We start from the raw sequence: 22,787 nt of genomic DNA on the forward strand, positions 1-22,787 counted from the left end.
TATATCTCAATTCAATTTCAATTCAATTTTATTTGTATAGTGCCAAATCATAATATACATTATATCAAGGTACTTAACATAGTAAGGTTTAGACCAGGGGTCTCCAACACGTCGATCGCGAGCTACCGGTAGCTCGCGGGCAGGTTTTCAGTAGCTCGCCTGATAGGTTGACCGAAAAAAATAAAAAAATAAAAAATAATAATAAAAAAAATTATATTCCGACGACAGTAAATGCACCTCATCTCACTCCGTTCACATATATGTCACATTGGTGTCCGGTGTAAATGTAGCCAAAGTGACGTTGTGACGTTGAGTGACGTTGTACGCTCGCTAAGCTAAAGTGAGGAGTTTGGTGGTATTAGCAGAACTTTACACAAACAACAAAGATGGAAAACCAAGGTGGCCAAGTCAAGAAAAAGCAGAAAACATACAATTTCCATTTGGAGTGGGAATGCGAGTTCTTCTTTACTAGCGTGAAGGACAAGTGTGTGTGCCTCATATGCGGGAGCAGTGTTTCGGTCGGCAAAAGAGGTAACGTGGAGCGCCACCACACTCAAGTCCACGGTAACTTTGCACGGGATTTTCCAGCAGGCAGCACTCTACGGACTGAGAAAGTGAACCAGCTGAAAGCAAACCTTAAAAAACAGCAATGTTTATTCATCGGACTGACGAAGAAAGCCAACGCGGCCACGGAGGCATCATTTAAAGTGGCGCACATTTTGACAAAGCACAAGAAGCCATACACCGATGGCGGGATGGTGAAGGAAGCAATGACAGCGGTGGCCGACACATTATTCAAGGACCATAAAAGTAAGACTGAAATCATGTCCGCTATCGCTGATGTACAGCTTGGCGCAAACACAGTGGCACGGCGAGTGTCTGCGCTCTCTGCCGATGCAGTGGGTCAGTTGGAGCGGGACATGATTAAATGCAAATTTTCAATTCAATGTGACGAGTCGGTGGATGCGGCTGATACCGCTCAGATGGCTGTGTTTGTCCGGATGGTTTTCGAAGACGCTTCCACCAGAGAGGAGTTTTTGACGTTGCTTCCACTAAAAACCACAACCAGAGGAGTCTATATTTACAACGTTGTGAAAAAGTACTTCGTTGAAAATAACGTGCCTATTGAAAAGCTGGTGTCTATTACAACAGACGGCGCACCAGCTATGACAGGACGCCACTCAGGATTTATTGCACTGTGCAAGGCCGACCCGGACTTTCCTAAAATTGTGAACTATCACTGCATCATTCACCAGCAGGCTATATGCGCCAAAGTCATGAGATTTGATCATGTGATGACACCTGTCATTAAGATCATCAACTCCATTCGCGCAAAGGCCAAGCAGCACAGAAGCTTCAAACTGCTCCTCCAGGAACTGTCTGCTGAACACAGTGATCTCCTTCTCCACACTGAGGTGAGGTGGCTGAGCCGAGGAAAAATACTGCATCGCTTCTGCTCATTGCTGAACGAAATCAAGGCTTTCATGGAGTCAAGAGAGGAGGACACTACACTTTTGTCTGATGCTGAGTGGCTGCTTGATCTTGCGTTCCTGACAGACATGACAGAGAAACTCAATCAGCTCAACACCCAGTTACAAGGTAAAGACAGAACAATTTCTAAAATGATCAGTGCTGTTAAGGCTTTTAAAGCAAAACTGTCATTCTACCTCCAGCAACTGAAAAACAAAAGACTGCAACACTTCCCAACAGTAGTTAAGATGTTAGATAGCCATGCAGGGGCTGACTTTGTTTTGGATGTCAATAAATATTGTGACCTCATGTCAAAGCTAGGCCAGGAGTTTGAGGATAGGTTCAATGATTTTGATAAGCTGGAGCCATGTGTGGCATTCATTGCCAACCCATTCATGGAGGTAGACATCACAGAGATTTCAGAAAAGATGGCTGAACTGTTCACTGTCAATCCTGTGGAGATGGAGATGGAGGTTATAAATCTCCAGAATCATGTTCAGCTTAAGTCTCAGCAACACTCACAACATTTCTGGAGCCTTGTAGACCCAGAAAACTACAAGAACATTCACCAAGCAGCACTTAAAATTTCTGCTTTATTTGGTTCGACATACCTTTGTGAAGCTGCTTTTTCTGACATGAATGTCATCAAATCTAAATTCAGAACAAGACTGACAGATGAACATTTAAATGACTGTATTAGAGTGAACCTGAGTGCATACACTCCAGCATACACCTCTTTGGTGGACTCCATGCAGTGCCAGTCATCTCACTAAGTTTTAAAAAGAGTGAGTGTACTAATGTTTTCTTGGACCTTTGATGTTGAGTTATTGAGTTGAGTTATTTTTGATAAGCATTGTGTATTGCAATTTCACACATGTACAAACAGAAGGACTCCATGCAGTGCCAGTCATCTCACTAAGTTTTAAAAAGAGTGAGTGTACTAATGTTTTCTTGGACCTTTGATGTTGAGTTATTAAGTTATTGTATTAGAGTTGAGTTATTTTTGATAAGCATTGTGTATTGCAATTTCACACGTGTACAAACAGAAGCTTAAGTCAGTTGATTAATAAATATGTGCGATGTGATGCAAGTAGCTCTTGGCCACTTAATTTTTTTCTAAGTAGCTCTCAGTTGAAAAAAGGTTGGAGACCCCTGGTTTAGACACTGCTGCAACTGTGTTTGAGCTAGTCTATCAATCTGGTTTCTTTCATCTTTTGTCAGTTGTCTTACAATTTCTGTTCCATTAAATTCAAAAGGCTTAAAAAGTGTGTTTTTAAATGCTTGTCCATGCAGTAAGCCATAATTGGTAATATAAAAGTCAGTGTACTCAACTTTTTTGTAGCTTTCCAGGTCAAGTTGGTTTTGTTTCATTTGCAGAGTACTTTTTGCCAATATTTTATCCTGACAGTTTATGGTGATAAGTGCCTCAATAAAGAAATATACATTTGGACAAAATTGACATTTTTTCAAGTTTGGTGAGTGTCGCCATGTTGTTGTTTTTTCTCATGAATTATGCATCTGCTTCTCATAGGTTCTGGAATTTGAGCGTGATTACATGTGTGACAAGTGTCGACATGTTTTCTCGATGCAGGCAGATTTTGACCAGTTCTATGCCTCAGTCCCACCTGTGAACTGCCCTAATCCTGATGGCTGTAATTCATACAAATTCAGCTGTTTGTCAGGAGGATCTGAGCCTTCAGCCTGCAAGGACTATCAGGAGATCAAGATACAAGAACAAGTAAGGCAATTATGAATACAATCCCCATTTGTCTAATTAAAAAAGAAAATGTATCCTTGCTATAATAGTTTTTTTTAAGATAACAAAGTTAGTATACCCAGGATGTAAAATCTGGATTTTCCTTTTTGTCAAAGTAAATCTTGTTTCTGCACCGAAGGTGCAGAGGCTGTCAGTGGGCAGTATTCCTCGTTCTATGGTGGTAGTTCTTGAGGATGACCTGGTCGACAGTTGTAAATCTGGTAAGAGCTGTAACCCGAGACACTTTGCTCTGAAGGCAGTGTCATTATTTTGTATGTTCGCGATGTGAGTTACCTCAGATAAAATCTTTTGATAAAGGAGAAATTGTACTGGAAATGTCTTTTCTGGTACAACACATGCTGTGATACAAAGCATTGTTGCGGAATCAGAGTTAAAATTAAATTCAGTGAGAAGTTCAATTGATAAGGAAACCACAATATCTATTTTCGACTGACCGTGACAGTGTTCAGTATGCTCATTTATTGTGTGCTCTCAGGAGATGACGTGACCGTCTATGGAGTAATGTGCCAACGCTGGAAGCCCTTATATGAGGGCACTCGCAGTGATGTGGAGATGGTCCTCAAAGCTAACAATATAGAAGTAAACAACAAACAGACTGCTTCTGCACTGCTCATGAAGGATGTTCTGCAAGAATTTGCTGTTTTCTGGGATAATTACAAACATGATCCCATAGCTGGTATGTAAGAATTTCCCTTAGAAATAAAAACATAGTAGGACTTTTGTTGTTCTGCTTTATTTTGATTAAACATGTTATCTTCTCCCCTCTCTTTAGGTAGAAACCAGATCTTGTTGAGCCTGTGCCCACAGGTATTTGGCATGTATGTGATTAAACTGGCAGTGGCCATGGTGTTGGCTGGCGGAGTGCAGAGGATAGATTCTTCTGGGACCAAGATCAGGGGTATTGCTCTTGTTTCTAATGTGGTTTAAATCAACCGGCTGCAAAGGGGCTTACTTAGAGCTTCACTTTATTTCCGCCAAGGAGCTTATATTTTTATCTGCGTTTGTTTGTTGGTTCGTTTTGTGGATTATGCAAAATGCAGTGGACTGATTAACCAACTGATTGGTCAGTGTAGAACCCATTACATTTTGGTGTAAATCATGACGGATCATGGGACGGATCCAGCAATGTGCTTTCAGAGAATGTTCAGGCCTGATGCAACAAATGCAATAAATGCAACAAATGCAATAAATGCAACAAACTATAGTTTTTATATACATTATATAACTATATAACTTCATAAACTGTTATCAGGGCGGCTCCAGACAGATTTAATATGGGGGAAGAGGGAGCAAAATGGCTCTTTGGATAGTAAAGGTTGCCTATCCCTGGGGTAGGACATGAGGAGAGACCAGTGGGGATTTTATGTCTGAAAACTCTATTAGACCCAACAAATTAAGATGACACTTAGAAACATTACACCACAATCACATGCATGTGTTCTTTCTGGTTGAGCTTTATCATCTTTGTGACATAGTGATTATAGTGATTATAATTGAATAAATGTTTTCTCTATTATTGAAAAAGTACAGACTGATGGAGGAATGTAGTGATAAATGTCCCCAAAAGAACTTCAATTAAGTTGAATTTAAGTAAAGTTATTGCACTATTCTTTGAAAAAAGCAACCAAGGTCACAAAAAGTTTTTTTTTTTATTTGCACATCAAAATTCCTGAAAGTAATTTGGATTTAATGTTCATGAGTATGTTATGTAAATACACATGTTAAACTTGGCCCATTTTGTTGTGGCTGGGGAGAGGGTGGGGAATGAAAAATATTCTAGGCCCAAAGTGGGGCATGACAAAAAAAGTTTGAGAACCACTGGTGTAAAATAACAAAGTCCTATCAAAATAAAACTTCGACTTAATATAAAAATAAAGAAAATTAAATAAAACAAACGTCTGTGATTGCACCCATTAGCAACTGGATCATCTGGATAGACCTGGATAGGTCTGGAGAAGTCGAAAGTGCAGGGATAAGGCAGCGAGTTCTGTGAGCTCTCCTGTATTTATATTACCTGAGAGGTGCCTGCCCCCTTCCGGTGGGGGCCAGTGGGGTTAGTTGGCTCTCAGCCAATTGAATGTCAGGGTTCAACTCTCAGGGAGCGACCCAGAACACAGTGGGGTTCCTGAAGGACAGTGAGGGAATGGTCCCCCACTCAGAGGAAAACTCCAGGCTGGCTTCAGAGTGAAAAACTCTAAAGTTGGTTTCAGCATGGCCTACAGGCCTCAGTTTTCATGGTTCTTTGTGTGGACTCTACCCCAACACATCCATTCCTGCCATTCAGGCCTGCAACACTTTCCCCCAAAAGGTGGGACGGGGGCAATTTAGGGCTAGTATCAGGTAGAATGATTAGAATAATGAAGTGATTTTCAATAGGTGATGTCAACAGGTGATAGTAATCATGACTTGGTAAAAAAGCAGCATCCAGGAAAGGCCTAGCTCTTAAGGAGCAAAGATAGGCAGAGGATTGCCAGTTTGCCAACAAATGTGTGGTAAACCTATAGAAAAAACAGTGTTCCTCAATGAATGATAGGAAGGGATTTGGATATTTCATCTTCTATGGTGCATAACCTTATTAAAAGATTTAGGGAATCTGGAGAAATTTCAGTGCGGTCAGACAAGTCAGTATTTACGGTCTTTTTTTGGAAGAAAGGACCATCCAGACTGTTACCAGCAACAAGTCCAAAAGCCATGGTCTGTCATGGTATGGGGTTGTGTCCGTGCCCTCGTTAAGGGAACTTACACTTCTGTGAGGGCACCATTATGCCAAAAAGTGCATATAGATTTTGGAGCAGCAACTGCTGCCTTCAAGACGACATGTTTTCCAGAGACATCCATGCATATTGCAACAAGACAATGCAAATCACATTCTGCACAAATTACAAAGGCATGGCTGATGAAGAAGAGGGTGGGGGTGCTGGACTGGCCTGCCTGCTGTCCTGAATTGGCCACAATAGAGAATATGGGGGGCATTTTGAAATGTCGAGACCCCGTACTGTTGCAAACCTTATGACTTTATTGCAGGAATATTGGGACAAATTGACCCCTGAAACACTTGTCTTAAGTGCCTAAATGTCTTTTAAGTGTTATGAAAAGGAATGGAAACATTATTAAGTGCTAAATGCTTTACCGTCTCGACTCTTTTTTAAATAGTCTTGAAAAATAAAAATATGTGGTTGTTTTGAAAAAACTATACAAATGAGGTCAAACATTAAATAATGGGCTTTTGTATAGTTTTTATTGTAATGCAGGTGAAAGATAATTTATATATCGCTGTTCTCAGTTTTAATTTTAAATGTAATGTAATGTTTCTGAGATATCAATGAAAAGATGGAGCACCCTATCTCTCAATGGTAAAGATCATTCCACCCTTTTATCTGGATCTGCACCAACCTTTATGTGTTCTTTACTGACCTATACCATAATCTTTCCTGCAGTTTTTGTGTAATCCTACTGACTAACAGACAATCTGACAAAACATGAAAGCATAACCTCCTCGAGGGAGGTAATAATTCATGCACTGCTGCAGATACAAATAATGCAAATCTATACAATTTTAATGTGGTTTCAAAAGGGGAATGGTGGCCAAGGAAGTTTTGTTTTCGTCTGCGATTGTATGCTTGGAATGCTAATTATGTGGTTAGCTCAGCCTCATAATGTTGTCTACTTAACTGTGGCTGTGGCAATTTCCTTTCACGTTACATTTACAACAAGAAGCAAACAGAAACTAAATCAAAATAATTCAAACATGAAGGTTATCTATCATTGTCCATCAAAGTCAAAAAGAGTGGTGCCAATTTCACCACAATACTGAAAGTGTTTGCCATTTGTTTGGTTTTGTAATTGGTAAACTGGATGTCTGTGAAGTACTGTCTCTCTGAGTAAATTCTTTCTTTTCTAGGTGAGTGTCATATGCTGCTGGTTGGTGACCCAGGAACGGGGAAGTCTCAATTCTTGAAGTATGCTGCTAAGATCATGCCTCGTTCTGTACTCACAGCTGGCATTGGCTCAACAAGTGCAGGTAAGGCTGGTTAACTGTCAGCTCTCAGTTTCAAAGGGTCTGTTTTCAGTGCCTTATAAGCCATTATCCATTGGTCATCAGTGGTTTCTTTCTACCAGGTATAGATATGAAGATTTTACATATTACATTACATTACATGTCATTTAGCTGATGCTTTTGTCCAAAGCGACTTACATTTTTAGTACACTCAGCATTTATGAGGGGCCATTTAGGGGTTCAGTATCTTGCCAAGGACACTTCGGCATGCTGATAGGGAAGAGTGGGGTTTGAACTGGAAACCTTCGTGTTGGAGAACGCCCGCTCTACCACCTAGGCCACACCGCCCCCATATTATCTAAACCCTGAGGGCACAGTGAAGACATTTTCAGTTTTCATTCTGAGGTCCTGGCTTCAAGTTATATTTTTACTATTCAATATCATATTGCTAAATTTTACCATATTTGATATATAGGTTAAATAGATACTTTTCCATGTTTCCTGTAGTGGCATTATTTTTGTATAATGAAACCCATAAACCCAATGGGCCTCATTCACCAACCGTTCTTACTCACTTACGCAGTTTTTACAAAGATTCTGACATTCACCAGTGTTTTCTTATCTGTTTTGTAAATGAAAAAACTGAATCTCCACATACTGAAGACGGTTCCTGCGGCTCCTTAGAAAGTTTTTAATTTAAAATCCACAAAGTTAAGTTCTCAAATTCTCCTAAATTGATCAAAAATTTTCTGGAAAGTATTACATTTGAAGACAGTGCATTTGAGGCTGATTGGAAAGGTGTCGAAAGTCGCCTACTGTAAATCTTTAGCACTGAGACACTACCATTTTAATGTTTCTAATCTCGAAAAACCGATGGGTGTTGATCTCTTATACAGAATCAGAATTCTTTTTATTGCCACGTATATTTGCATATATTGGAAATTGCCATGGTGTGGTTGGTACACTGTACATGAAAACAAAACAAACAACAATATATACAGTAAGACTATATATAAAGTAAGAAACAATAAGTTATGGAGATAAATTATGTGCGAGGGGGGGGGCAGAGTCAGTATGATGCGGGGGCTTGTTTGTGAGCCCCACTGTCATTGGTAAAAAACTGTTCTGGTGGCGTGAGGTTTTAGTCCTGATAGGCTAGAACTTTTTTCCCGATGGAAGTCTCTGAAAATGGTGCTGACCGGGATGGGAAGGATCAGCAATGATCTTGCCTGCTCTCTTACTGGTCCTGGAGTGGAACAGGTCTAGGAGAGCCGGCAGGTCGCTGCCGATGACCTTCTCAGCTGACCGAATGATCCGCTGCAGTCTGCCTTTGTCATTTGCAGTGGAGGCAGCAAGCCAGACGGTAATTGATGCTGTGAGGATGGACTCAATGATCGCTGTATAGAACTCAACCATCACTTTCCGCGGCATGTTGAATTCCGTTGCCGCAGGACGATCATCCTCTGCTTGGCCTTCTTGGTGGTGGAGGTGATGTTCTCCGCCCATCTCAGGTCCTGTGCGATGATCCTCCCCAGGAATCTGAAAGACTCCACTGTTTTCACTGGGGAGTCGCACAGGGTGAGGGGGGCGGTTTGGGCTGGGCTCCTCCTGAAGTCTGCTAACATCTCTACAGTTTTTAAAGCGTTCAGCTCCAGGTAGTTCTGGCTGCACCAGGAAGCCAGGCTGTCAACTTCCTCTCTGTAGGCGGCTTCGTCCCCATTGGAGATTAATCCAATTAGGGTTGTGTTCGTCGGCAAATTTCAGGAGTGTGACAGGGGGGTGGCTGGAGGGAAGAGTAGAGGGGAGAGCACACAACCTTGTGGGGCTCCAGTGCTGATTGTCCGGGGCTCAGAGACAAGCTTGCCTAGCCTCACTCGCTGCTTCCTGTCAGTCAGGAAGTCAGTGATCCACCTGCATGTGGGCTCAGGCACGCTCAGCTGTGTCAACTTGTCACAGAGAAGAGCTGGGGCGATGGTGTTGAATGCGGAGCTGAAGTCCACGAACAGGATCCTGGCGTAGGTGCCTGGGGAGTCGAGGTGCTGGAGGATGAAGACCTGTTGGCTCTGTAGGCAAACTGCAGTGGGTCGAGGAGCTGGTTTGTTATGAACTTGAGGTGGGTCAGCATGAGGCGCTCAAAGATCTCCATTACACACAAAGGTCAGGGCGACTGGAATGTAGTCGTTAAGGCCTGTGATCCTCCGAACTTTATTGCATAGAGTCCAGTCAGACACACTAGCTAAAATATTGAATTCCTAACAAACAGGACTGTAAAATCACTTTTACGTTGCTGCACCATCCATGGTTTATATAGAAACAAATCCCTCCACCTTTTGCCTTGCGTGAGTGGATCGGGTCGCGGTCCGCACTCAACAGCTGAAAGCCGCTCAGCTGTGCGGCGGAGTCCGATGTAGCTTTGGTCAGCCACAATTCCGTAAAACACAAAACAGAAGAAAGGGAAAAGTCTCTATTTGTCCGGATGAGAAGGCGCAGTTCGTCCATCTTATTGCACAGTGAGCGACATTGGAGAGTAGTATACTCAGGAGAGGTGAGCGTAATCCTGTCTCCCTGAAGTGCACCAGGGCCGCAGCGCGCTGTCCTCTCCGTCTCCGCCTCAGTCTCGCTGCGTGGCCGAGGATCACAGCACCTTTGATGTGTAAGTCCACTAAATTCACGGAAGAGGCGAGAAAGTTGGGACATAAATCAGATGGTGTTATTTCAGATTGCCCCTTTGAAAAACTCCTCTGCAGCTGCAACAGAAACAGGGATCGTCCCAGATATCCTGAGTGCCACCCACATGTTTGGGTAAATCTCTTTCTGTCACTTCTTGTGCAAAAAATCAAGGATCTTAATGGTGGTCATATTGGTTGATGTTAAATCTAGGAAACTTTTCATTTCCAGGGCAAATTGTTTTCCATCTATGTCTGACTGTCCAAATTAACTTAAAGTGCTGCTCAGTGCTTCACATTTCTGCTCCATCTCTGCATTTGTCATATCGGAGAAGTTTACAAGCACACCAAACACCTCCTTAACCTCACCCAAGGTCTTGAACCTCTCTTCTTCCGGCTCATCTGGACATTCGTATATGAATTGTCTGCAAGTGGACTGTAGCTTCTTCTTTCTCACGACTGCATCCACATTCATGTCCTCACACTTCTCTCTAGCTGAAATCTGAGATGAAACAAAGACGTTGAGTCTGTAATTTATTAGGAAAATGTTATCTTTCCAAACATATCTACAAATCTATAATAATCCAGTTGCATAGAGGCAGACTGCATCAGCTTACTCACTGTTTCAATGCTACTGAGAATATCGTACCAGACAACTGAGCAGATGGAGAAGCTAACGGAATCCAATTTCCTCAGCTAATGCCTTGGCCTCAATTCCCTTCTCTCTGACCTCCAGCAGAGCATCTCTCAACCTGGTAACTTACTGCCTCCACTCTGTTAACACGGCTCTCCCACCTAGTCTCTGTCCATGACTTCAATTTCATTTTAACAGGATTTTTTAACATGGACCATCTCTGGATGGATGCTGATAATAGAGTGAACATCTTATGTAAGTAGCCAAAATAAATAATCGCTTCATGCAGCAGCTGCCACCATCAGGTTAAATGTTTGAGCTGCACATGGCACAAATATAGCTGAGAGTTGCTCATAAGTGTGGCTTATGTCTGGGGTGCATTCCAGTATTATTGAAAAATACTTGCTGAGTTTGATCTCACCTTCAATTGCCTCCATGATCTTCCCACTAATGGCACTCATTAATTCAATTAGCATGTTCTTTCCAAAGTATGTTGCTATGTTGTGATAGTGTGTCTGTGGATCCTCTCAGGGCCTGATTTTTTTTTTTTAGGCACACCACGCCACCTCTTCCTCTCTGTTACAATGAGTGCCTTTGCCTGGTTGTCTATCGTCTGTCCAGTTTCAAGGCGAATCTCCAATTCTTTCCACATTTTATCACAGTGGCTCAGGGCTACTTTCATGGGATTTTTAAACCTGGGTGGCATTTTTCCAATCATTAAGTCCTTCATTAACCAGTTTAAAATCCTTCTGTGAAAACAACTTGCAGCAAAACAGACGGCTTTTTTTCTTGGAGTGGATAAGCCAGCTTCTAATAAATTCTCACCACTGACTAATGTTGAGTAAAGTAATGACGATGGCAACACCGTCCATCCTCTCTTTTACATAAAATATTATCCCGTTCAACCTTATAAGGTCCTCTGATGACTAATTCTGTCTTTATCAGAGAGGACAGGCCAGTCGGCAGGATCCATTGGTTGTGGTTTGACAGGCTCACCAACAACAGGGATAGATTGAGAAGTAGAAAAACCTGTGGTCTTTCCAGCAGCAAATGGTGGCACTCTGGATGCATATGAGCAGCTAGGGACCTCTACAGCACTAGTACAAGTGGAAGTAGCCAGAGAACTTGGTGTTTCATGAATGAAATTGAAATGAAAATGAAATTGAAAAGCGGTAGATGGAGAGGTTGGGTCACTGTGGTAACAGGGACCTGGTTGGTTTGAGGTAGATAGATAAGCTGTCTCACCTTGGTCATTGGGGGCTGGTGAAGAATAGGTAGATGGCGAGTCTGAAGTCCCTTGTTAGTACTTCATCAAAGAACCTGTTGGAATATCAAGGATGCTCAACATGAGCCTTTACCACACATAAGAACATACACAGGTGCCCACACACACACACACACACACACAAATGCAGTATAAAACTATTATTTTAAAATGCTGTGTAGAAAATGCACATCAGAATCCATTTGGAGTCTGCATTTTAATGCAATATGAACAAGGTTTGACATATGCATATATAAAACATTAGGAAATGCTATACATTATTTATTTCACTTAATCTCAGAATATGCATCCCTAAAATTGTTTGGACTGTGACCAGATGCACACACAGGCACATAAAAATGTAGGCTATAAAAAAATATAAAAATATCTTAAAAAATATATAAAAAGAGTCTGAAATCTATCTAGCTAGCTCACGCAACCCTTTCTGAATTCTGCGCCCGATAACTTAATTATTTTTTACCCATCTTTGGGGATTTGACTGTGACCACAGTCTATCTCTGCAGCGTAAATGTTGGGGACACAGGAGGCGGAAGCGCCAATTCTCGTACAAGCAGCCGCCTGGCTGTTCACGACGGAGGCGCATTTCTCTGAACCGGTTCGGGGTTAAAGGATGATGGTCTTCACAGACCTTCGCAAGCCGATAGCAAACACCTCCTTAACCTCAAGATTTTTTAACTCTGCCCTAAGTGTTAACCTAACTGTTTACGTTTCACTGGATTAACTAGATATGTTGACACATAATGCCATTTTTTTGAAGGACTGACTGTTGCAGCAGTGAAGGATGGAGGTGATTGGCACCTGGAGGCAGGAGCTCTGGTCCTGTCAGATGGTGGTTTGTGCTGCATCGATGAATTCAACAGCATCAAGGAACATGACCGCATCAGCATTCATGAAGCTATGGAGCAACAGTCTATAAGTGTGGCCAAAGCTGGGTATGCTTTTCCAGACACTCAAGTATTCTATTTTATGCAATAATGCAGCATCAATGCACCTATTGCTTTTTGTTAGATTTTTCCTGCAAATGACATGCATTTGTGACGGGTTGAACTTCGCTGTCAGGCATGGTGAAAATGTATATATTCTGGAGTAATTGGAAATGGTCGTGGCAAAATGGCTCAAATGCCACCCCTAAAATGCTACAATTAAGTCCGGTTTAACCAATCTTCACGGATTTTAGAACACACGAGTATCCTGAAACCAATTTGACTAACGCAACAGGAATTTTGACATTTTGGATATATTTGCAATTTTGGCCATTTTAAAGAACTCCATCCTAGAGCTTTCATCTGATCAACTTCAAATTCAGCCAGAGTCATTTTAACAAGGATATTAAATCAATCAATCAATCAATCAATCAAATTTTATTTGTATAGGCCATATTCACAAATCACAATTCGTCTCATAGGGCTTTAACATTGGTGTGACATCCTCCCTCCTTAACCCTCAGCAAGAGTAAGGAAAAACTACTAAAAACCCTTTTTAACAGGGTAAAAATACGTAGAAACCTCAGAGAGAGCCACATGTGAGGGATCACTCTCCCAGGACGGACAGAAGTGCAATAGATGTCAGGTGTAGGAAAACATCTTCAAGATTAAAGTTTTTAGCAGCACTGATGAGGGTAAACATTTTGAAGGATCAACACAACACAGGATCCGCCATTACCACTACGATCAGCCCGCACGATATAGAATCCGCCGTACTGGATCCACCATTGCGACCTCTGATGCGCGATCCACAAATCGTAATCCATGGTGCGGCCACAGCGGGCCCGGATCTGCGGGCGATAAAGCAAAGAATTAAAGGGTATTAAAAGTTTAGGTTTTCTTCAGATGGTGTGACCGTATCGTGAAATGTTGATGACTTGCCATCATAACAAAAGGTTGTATCTCACATGCATGTTAATTGTTAAATCCCCCTTAAACATTGTGTGTAACAACAGCCCCCCTCAAGATATTCATATGATTTTTAAGCAATTGGCGTGGCAAAATAGCTGAACAGCTCCCCCTGAAGAGCAACCCTAGCACCATGATTGACTGACGTACACAAAAATCGGTAGGGACATGTGTCATATCACTACGAACAAAGAACTCTTCTAGGTCAATATGCTAGACCAGACAGGAAGTCTGCTATTTTGCATTAAGTGGGACACGTGGTATTTTCACAAACTCATCCTAGAGCTCTCATCAGATCAGTGGGTGTCATCTTGACTCATGTAGATTAAAACTACCTTAATCTACCTTACTTTTAGTGTACGTCATACAGTCTGACTGTGACGTGGTGTCCAATTTTGATAATTCAACAAAAAAGAGAGATTTAGTATATCTCCTCTGTGCATTGTCCAATCAGCCTCAAACCTCTTACACACGATAACAGTCCTGGCCTGATCAGATCTACATGTCAATATTGACTCATCGTTACAGCAACACCTGCTGGCGAAAGAAATTGACATGTTTTATACTTTGATACACTGCTCCTGGCTGGTTTACAATAAACATCAATTCTCACCTCTGATCAGAGTCCCAACCTGAAAGGATCTATTAGTCTTTATGTAGTGATAGTAACAGCGCCACCCACTGATCAGCCTGAAAATGAAGTTTTTGCAACTCCACTGGACATTGTCCAATTGGCCCCAAATTGCTCATCTTTCATCAGAGCCCTGACCCAAGATTTTCAATGGAACTGGCTAGAATGAAAATTAGAGAGTGAAAAAATAGAAGAATCAGAAAGAGGCCCTGTTTTTTCGCTTGAACATCGTAAACACAACCACCTAATGCATATTTCAATTCAAAGCAATCAGTTTGCAGTTTCATCAGCTGTCAGCAAGACCCTTACTGAAACTTTAAACATATATAACTGATGAGTCTTAAAATACCACACAAAAGCAAATTTTAAAGATGGTGAAGTTGGGAGTGTGTGTCCTTTTGCACTATGTGTGTACTTGTTCGATTGGATGGTGCCGCAGACCAATGCCTCGGTGTTTTGCTCCTATTCTATCTGTTTTTGATGATTTGTTCAGTTCTCAGTTCTCCATCTCTGATCACATTCAGCAGAGATAAAATCCCAAACCTCCAACCAGCTACTGCTCAAACTTTTTCACCAATTTTGTATTGAAGGTTTCACTGGGGTTTTCGAACTGCGATGCTGTCAAACAACCTGGTGAATGTATACTCACTGGCCAACAAGATGGATGAACTGATGCTTCTCTACAGAGCAAGCTCTGACCTTTCCAATCCACAGCAGAAGGTGTCAGCAGGAAGGATTGGACCAGTGGAATGAACGTTGGTCTCATTGCCGATGAGAGACCATGAACAGGGGCTGGCTTGGATGTTACCGAACAGGATCAGGATCAAGAGTCAACATCACAGCCGAGGATGGACCAGGAACAGGGGCTTTGGTCTGCCTTACGGCTGCCGAGGAACAAGGAACAGCGGCTGGTGTCAACATCCTGTCCAACACAGGACCAGGAACAGAGCTTGTGTCATCAACGTAGGAACAGGACTGGGAACATGTGACAAGGGACCAGGAAGGGGCATCGACATCACATCTAACGACCTGGGAACAGGAACAGGAGTGGGGGGCGCTATCTTCTTAGCCGACCGGGGAGCAGGAACAGCCTGCCTCTGGGGAGAATCTAGCTACTGTGCGCTTGAATGCCACAGTAAGTGGTTGTTACGTCACTGCAGATGTGCCACTCTGCCTCAAACTTGACATGTATGAGGAGATTACCTACGTAAGTACACCAAAAGGAGAATATTTTGCAGCTGAGGCAAAATGGCTCAACAGCGCCACCTACTGAAAACGGAAGTAGTCCCTCTATTTCAAATGTCATAAGATTTAACATACATTTTCACAGCTGTATCCAGACCTGGGAGCCATAATCAGCAAGCATTCTCCAGCGCCACCCGATAGACGGAGGAATATGCTCCATCATCCTATCTGTTGAGTCCCAAGCAAGTGCCTCTTTGTATGTGCGTTGGCTGGGACGCAGTGGCTTTCGTGCGGTCATGTCACTTGCCTGCTGTTACCAGGCAAGGTCCCGCCCATACTTGAATCCAAGTTTAGTTACTTTGACCTTTCCCCCGCTTTTTGGAATCCATGACATTTTCAAATTTTTTAACGGTAGATAGAAAGTTTATCGCTTTACCATCTGACAGCCCCCCTAAAGTGACACTATAGTCTTGCGCAGTGTGCACTCTCCTTAAGGGGAAGGATAGGGGTAAGATTAAACCATTTTAATGCCCCCGCCCAGTACATCTCAATCTCTTGCTGTTTCTAGATGCGCCAGACATCCTTTCACCAAAATACTAAATGCGCACGAATATGGGTCCAAATGTTTTTCTTGACTATTCATTTCAAAAGCTTCAATAACGGTGTATCCTCGGAGTCAGAGACAGGGTTAGGGTTCATATCTCTGTGGTCATGAGATATGAATCTCTGAAGTTATTTGTCTTGTTCCCATGACTAAATAAGTAAAGTCTTGATGAACAAATTATTCAAGTAAAAAATCTTTACTGATATATATTGTATTATTTGTTAAGAACAAAATGACATACACCGGTATATGAAAAATCTAAATTATTAACACATTCAGGGCTGGATTCAAAACCACAACAAAATCAAGGTAAACAATTTCAATCACAGATTGATCCAACTTGTATAATGTGACTCAGTAGTGTGTAAGGCCCCCAGACCCCTGTATGCACCCCCAACAACGTCTGGACGTACTCCTGATGAGTCAGTGGATGGTGTCCTGCGGGATTTCCTCCCATACCTGGATCAGGGCATCAGTGAGCTACTGGACAGTCTGTAGTGGTACTTGGCGGGTCCAGGGAACGTGATGGCCAGTCAATGGCATCAATGCCTTCATCATCTAGGAACTGCCTTCACACTTTGGCCGCATGAGACCAGGCATTGTCTTGCAACAGGATGAACCCAGGGTCCACTGCACCAGCTTAAGGTCTGACAATCGTTCTGAGGATTTCATCCATTTACCTAACAGCAGTCAAGGTACCGTTGGCCATGACATGGATCTCTGTGCGAGGTACCGTTGGCCATGACATGGATCTCTGTGCGACCCTCAAAGGATATGCCTACACAGACCATCACTGACCCACCACAAAACCAGTTATACTGGATGATGTTAGCAGGTTTATGAAGGTGTCTCCAGTGCCAGTGGGGGACCTTGTGGTGTTGTGAACATGCATAGTGAGAGTGGGGACGGGGTTGCATGTAGTATGTTATAGAGGAGACTCTTTTCTTCTCCTCAGGAGATACGTAAACACAAGCACAGCTTTATCATGATATAAACAGGACTACCTAAACCTTTACCCCTTTTGAAAATATCTTAATATATTTTAAAAAGTCGACGTACTGCCCAACCCCATATTCTACATACAGCCAGTGTTCTATACAGCCAAGATGTTGTTCTGGGAGGACAACACAGTCTTTAGGCAAGAAACAATCATTATCTTCATCCAGTGCTCCACAACTATATTGTAGAGATAAACTGAAAATCCTGTATTTGTCTAATCTGTTTTTGCATGGACCGTTTTCCACTCTTTTCTAGATGTTTACCTATTTTCCTCTAAATTCTCTTGTCTTTCTTCAAGTATGGTTTGTAAGCTGAACACTCGCTGCACCATCCTGGCAGCTACCAACCCTAAAGGCCAGTACAATCCCAATGAGCCACTGTCTGTGAATATAGCTCTGGCCAGTCCTCTGCTGAGTCGTTTTGACCTGGTCCTTGTTCTGCTGGACACCAGAAATGCAGAGTGGGACCACACTATCTCCTCTTTTATTCTGGAGGACAGAGGTACAGCTTGTGCTTTTAAAAATGAAATGTGCCAGCAGTCAAATTAATATTCAATCAGTGAATAAATAATATTTGAAAAGATATGCTCTGAAATGTATCTTAAATAGCCATGAACGCATATTAATCGAAATTTGAAGAATGTTGCTTCAGGGGAAAACTGATAAAATTTACTGAATAGGACAATAATAATAATACTTCATATTGATTTGAAGTTCCATCTAAAAACTTTTTTTGATATTTCAAAGCATTCAATATCATGAAATGTCCGTGGTGTTGTTTTCTCTCAGGACTGGCTGCTGAGTCTTCCAGCCTGTGGCCCATGGACAAAATGAAGGCTTACTTCTGTGCGATTAAACACCTGCAGCCACAGGTGTCTGACGAAGCCAACAGCATCCTGACACGTTATTACCAGCTGCAGAGACAAAGTGATGGCCGCAATGCTGCTCGCACCACCATCCGCATGCTGGAGAGTCTAAGCCGACTGGCTGAAGGTGAGCATGACAATTTGACTAAATCTCTTTGAGTATCAGTCATTTTTTAATATTGGATTAAATGGTGAATATCCCTTGTATTTTTGAAGGTCGTCTGCACAATTTAAGTTACTGAATACCAGTGGATGTTAGCAGGTGTTGAGGAGGACGTTAGGGACATAACTCTGTTCGCCTTCACATCATCAAGTGGTTCGGCCTTGTAATAAACGATACAGGCAGACATGAGAGTACGTTAAGAGCATATTTTTGGGTCTTTGATGGTCTTTAATTTTGATAGCATATGGAGGTGGCTGTGGGGAGGAAGTGGGGAGATCAAGCATCGAAGGGCCGGGGTTCCCTTTGCTGCTTGAACCCAGGCCACTGCGAGAGAGGTGTTGCCTCGTTTGGGCGGTAGCTCTACCAGGGGAGCTATACACCGCTAGGGCTGCAACTAACAACTATTCTGATAGTCGATTAATCTATCGATTATTGAAGCAATTAATCGACTAATCGGATTATGAATCACACAAATTCTCAATTGCTCTTATTTAACCATCATCTTCTAAATTTAGCTTGAGGCATGTTATGACTGAAAATAAAAACGATATAAATCGACACTTGATACAAAAACAAAGAAAAATTCAGATTTGTCCATTTAAATCCAAGGACAGGCATACTGTTCATATAAGTACTGCTAGTTTCCCTTTTTCCTGTGAATCAAGAACAGGCCAAGTGTTGATACTAAAAATACATAAAAGATCAAGTATCCATTTATTTGATATGGTGTGTATGATGTCATATTCGTGAGACCGTGTAGCTTGTACACTGACGTCATTACGGTAAGCATGCTGCGTCATTTCCTGTTTTCTTGCTGCTGGTGGTAGTCGCTCTGTGAATTAGCTCCGCTGCTAAACACAGCTGTTTCTCTGTAGCACTACGGCTAAAATCACCGGTCTGTAGTAAAACATCCACACATAACAACCCATACTCTATCGTGCTTAGTGATTCTGTTTTCTGTCTGAGCTCACCCTCGTAGCTCTATAGCTTCTGAGAAACGTCAGGTTAGCGACACCAGCGACTATAGTTAATTGTATCCCAGGGGCCAGAGCCGGCGACATCGAATCTAAACTTAAGTTAATGGCTAAAACTAAAAAGGTAAATACAATAAAATCATAATTCACGTCGGCAGCAACGACTCCCGGCTTCGTATGTCGGAGATCACTAAAGTGAATGTTGAGTCCGTGTGTGCTTTTGCTAAAACGATGTCGGACAAAGTAGTTTTCTCTGGCCCGCTCCCTAATACAACAGGTGACGACATGTTTAGCCGCATGTTATCTTTTATCCGCTGGCTGTCGAAGTGGTGTCCTGTAAACGGCGTGGGCTTTATAGATAATTGGCTAACTTTTTTGAAAAAACCTGGTCTTGTTAGGAGAGACGGCGTTCATCCCACTTGGGATGGAGCAGCTCTCTTATCTAGGAATATTACTCAGTCTATAACATGACAACCCATAGTTGTGACCAGGAAGCAGAGCTGCAGTGCTAAACACTTCTCTGCGCTCCCTCTGGATCAGTCACACAACCCCATAGAGATTGTGTCTGTTCACCGTCCGATTAAATTATTGAAATTAAACAAAAACAGAGCGAAAACTCTACACAAAAATCTAATACAAATTAAAACAACCTCTGAAACAACACAGGAAACCCAGACTTTTAAATGTGGTCTTTTAAACATTAGATCACTGTCAAAAAAGGCTCTTTTAGTTAATGAAATAGTCTCCGATTACAACATAGATTTATTGTCCCTTACTGAGACGTGGCTGCATCCTGATGAATATGTCAGTCTAAATGAATCTACTCCCCCCAGTCATATAAATTCACAGGTTCCCAGAGAAATTGGGCGAGGAGGTGGAGTTGCTGCCATTTTTAACTCCAGTCTATCAATTAATCCTAAACCTAAACTCAGCTACAAATCATTTGAATGTCTGGTTCTTAGTCTTCCACGCCAATCTAGGAACCACCAACAGCCAATCTTATTTGCTGTAGTTTACCGTGCTCCGGTGGCCTATTCTGAATTTTTAAAGGAATTCCCTGAGTTTTTATCAAACTTAGTCCTAAAGACCGATAAAATTATTATTGTTGGTGACTTTTAATAACGATTGCCTTAGCGTAGCCTTTATTTCAATACTAGACTCTATTGGTTTCAGTCAGTGTGTGCACAAACCTACTCATTGTTGTAACCACACACTTGACTTGGTATTATCATACGGTGTCGGAATTATAATTTTTAACAGTACTTCCGCGCAATCCAGTTCTATCAGACCATAATTTAATAACCTTTGATTTTTCAATAACTGAATATATGCCACTAATAAAAAATTAATTTTCTAGATGTCTACCTGATAGTGCTGTAGCTAAATTTAAGGAAATAATTCCAATTACATTTAAACCCGTATTAGCAGTAGATATAAACAACAAATTCTTTAAAAACCTGACCTCCATTGAGATCGACCACCTCGTTGATAGCTCTGCAGACTCATTACGATTAACATTAGACTCAATAGCCCCTCTAAAAAAGAAAAATGTCAAACATAGTAAATTAGCTCCGTGGTATAATTCCCAGACAAATGAGTTAAAACAATTATCAAGAAAACTAGAAAGGAAGTGGCGCTCCAGCAACAATGTTGAAAATCTAATAGACTGGAAGAATAGTGTTAAAGAATATAAAAAGGCTCTCCACAAAGCAAGAGCCGCCTACTATTCAAAACTAATAGAAGAGAATAGAAACAACCCCAGGTTTCTCTTCAGCACTGTAGCCAGGCTGACAGAGAGTCACACCTCCACCGAACCCAGTATTCCTCGATCCCTAAATAGCAATATCTTTATGACCTTTTTTAATGATAAAATTCAAACTATTAGAAATAAAATCAACCATATCCTGCCCTCAATTGGCACTAATACCCTCCCAACAACAGAGATCTCAGAAACGGCCGAGAATCCTACCCATTACTTAGACAGCTTCTCTCTGATCACCCGTGATCAGTTTACCAAAATAGTCTCAGGTTCTAAACCAACAACCTGTATCTTAGATCCAATTCCTACAAAATTACTTAAAGAAATTCTGCCCCTAATTGATAGTTTGTTACTTAACATTAACAATCTGGCATTATCATCAAGTTATGTACCACAGTCTTTTAAAATAGCTGTCATCAAACCCCTACTCAAAAAAAACACTCTAGACCCAGAGGTTTTAGCCAATTACAGAACAATATCTAATCTCCCCTTCATGTCTAAAATCTTAGAAAAAGTTGTAGCCAATCAGCTGTGTGAGTTTCTCCAGGAAAATAATATATGTGAAGACTTTCAGTCGGGGTTTAGAGCCAATCATAGTACAGAGACAGCCTTGGCAAAAGTCACTAATGACCTTTTAATAGCCTCAGATCAGGGACTTGTCTGTCCTCGTTCTGTTAGATCTCAGTGCAGCATTCGACACAATTGACCATCACATTTTATTACAAAGACTCAAACAGTTAATTAACATTAATGGAACCGCCCTTAACTGGTTTAAATCTTATTTTTCTGATCGCTCCCAATTCGTGCAAATTAATGATGAGTCATCTGTGCGCACCAAAGTTAACCATGGTGTTCCACAGGGCTCTGTGCTCGGCCCAATTTTATTCTCATTATATATGCTTCCACTAGGAAACATTATCAGGACACACTCGGTAAATTTCCACTGCTATGCGGATGACACTCAGTTATTTTTGTCAATAAAACCTGAACAAAGTAATCAATTAACTAAACTTCGAACATGTCTCAAAGACATAAAAACCTGGATGACCCGCAATTTTCTCTTATTAAACTCAGACAAAACAGAGGTTATAATACTTGGCCCCAAACACCTTAGAGATACATTATCTAATGATATAGCTGCGCTAGACGACATTGCCCTTGCTTCCAATGAAACAGTCAGGAACTTGGGAGTGATCTTCGATCCTGATTTATCCTTTAATAGTCACTTAAAACTAATTTCTAGGACCGCTTTTTTCCACTTATTTAAAAAATTAGACATGTCCTTTCACAAAAAGATGCAGAAAAACTAGTCCACGCCTTTGTTACATCGAGACTGGAGTATTGTAATTCATTATTATCAGGCTCCAGCAGTAAGTCGTTAAAGACTCTACAGCTTGTCCAAAATGCCGCAGCACGTGTCCTGACGAGAACATAGAGAAGAGAGCACATTTCTCCAGTATTAGCATCGCTACACTGGCTTCCAGTTAAATCTAGAATAGAATTTTAAATTCTTCTCCTCACCTTCAAGGCCCTTAATAATATAGCGCCTTTTTACCTTAAAGAGCTGTTAGTACCTTATAAACCCACTAGAGCACTCCACTCCCAGAATTCAAGCCTACTTGTCGTCCCTAAAGTCTCTAAAAGTAGAGTAGGAGCCAGAGCTTTCAGCCATCAAGCCCCTCGGCTGTGGAATCATCTACCACTTTCAGTTCGGGAGGCAGATACCATCTTTTCATTTAAGAGTAGGCTCGTCTGGTCTGGAAGGTGGATCGTGGTCTGGATGGTTGCTGACCATGGACTGTGATTGCAGCGGGACTGCTTTGCATGTCATGTTGGGGTTGTCCTTCGGGATGTCTACCCTCATCAAATGCTGCTAGAGACTTTAA

The 22,787-nt window shown here is 41.7% G+C and overlaps 1 protein-coding gene across 7 annotated transcripts in view; it reads left to right on the plus strand.

Annotated features, from left to right (window-relative positions):
- The window catches only part of mcm9 (minichromosome maintenance 9 homologous recombination repair factor), a 51,266-nt gene that overhangs the window by 17,090 nt on the left and 11,389 nt on the right, over positions 1 to 22,787 (plus strand). For 4 of the 7 annotated variants that reach the window (XM_053445670.1, XM_053445668.1, XM_053445669.1 and 1 more), the window contains 8 exons: positions 3,002 to 3,208; positions 3,366 to 3,447; positions 3,723 to 3,923; positions 4,020 to 4,145; positions 7,149 to 7,268; positions 12,587 to 12,761; positions 17,439 to 17,641; positions 17,929 to 18,132. In XM_053445670.1, coding sequence (XP_053301645.1) covers positions 3,002 to 3,208; positions 3,366 to 3,447; positions 3,723 to 3,923; positions 4,020 to 4,145; positions 7,149 to 7,268; positions 12,587 to 12,761; positions 17,439 to 17,641; positions 17,929 to 18,132 — 1,318 coding nt within the window. Of the gene's footprint in view, positions 1 to 3,001; positions 3,209 to 3,365; positions 3,448 to 3,722; positions 3,924 to 4,019; positions 4,146 to 7,148; positions 7,269 to 12,586; positions 12,762 to 14,942; positions 17,642 to 17,928; positions 18,133 to 22,787 lie in introns of those variants that run through there. The other 3 variants (XM_053445671.1, XM_053445673.1, XM_053445674.1) reach the window with 2 other exon arrangements.

This window comes from Pleuronectes platessa, chromosome 17 (assembly GCF_947347685.1).
Source record: "Pleuronectes platessa chromosome 17, fPlePla1.1, whole genome shotgun sequence".
NCBI lineage: Eukaryota > Metazoa > Chordata > Actinopteri > Pleuronectiformes > Pleuronectidae > Pleuronectes > Pleuronectes platessa.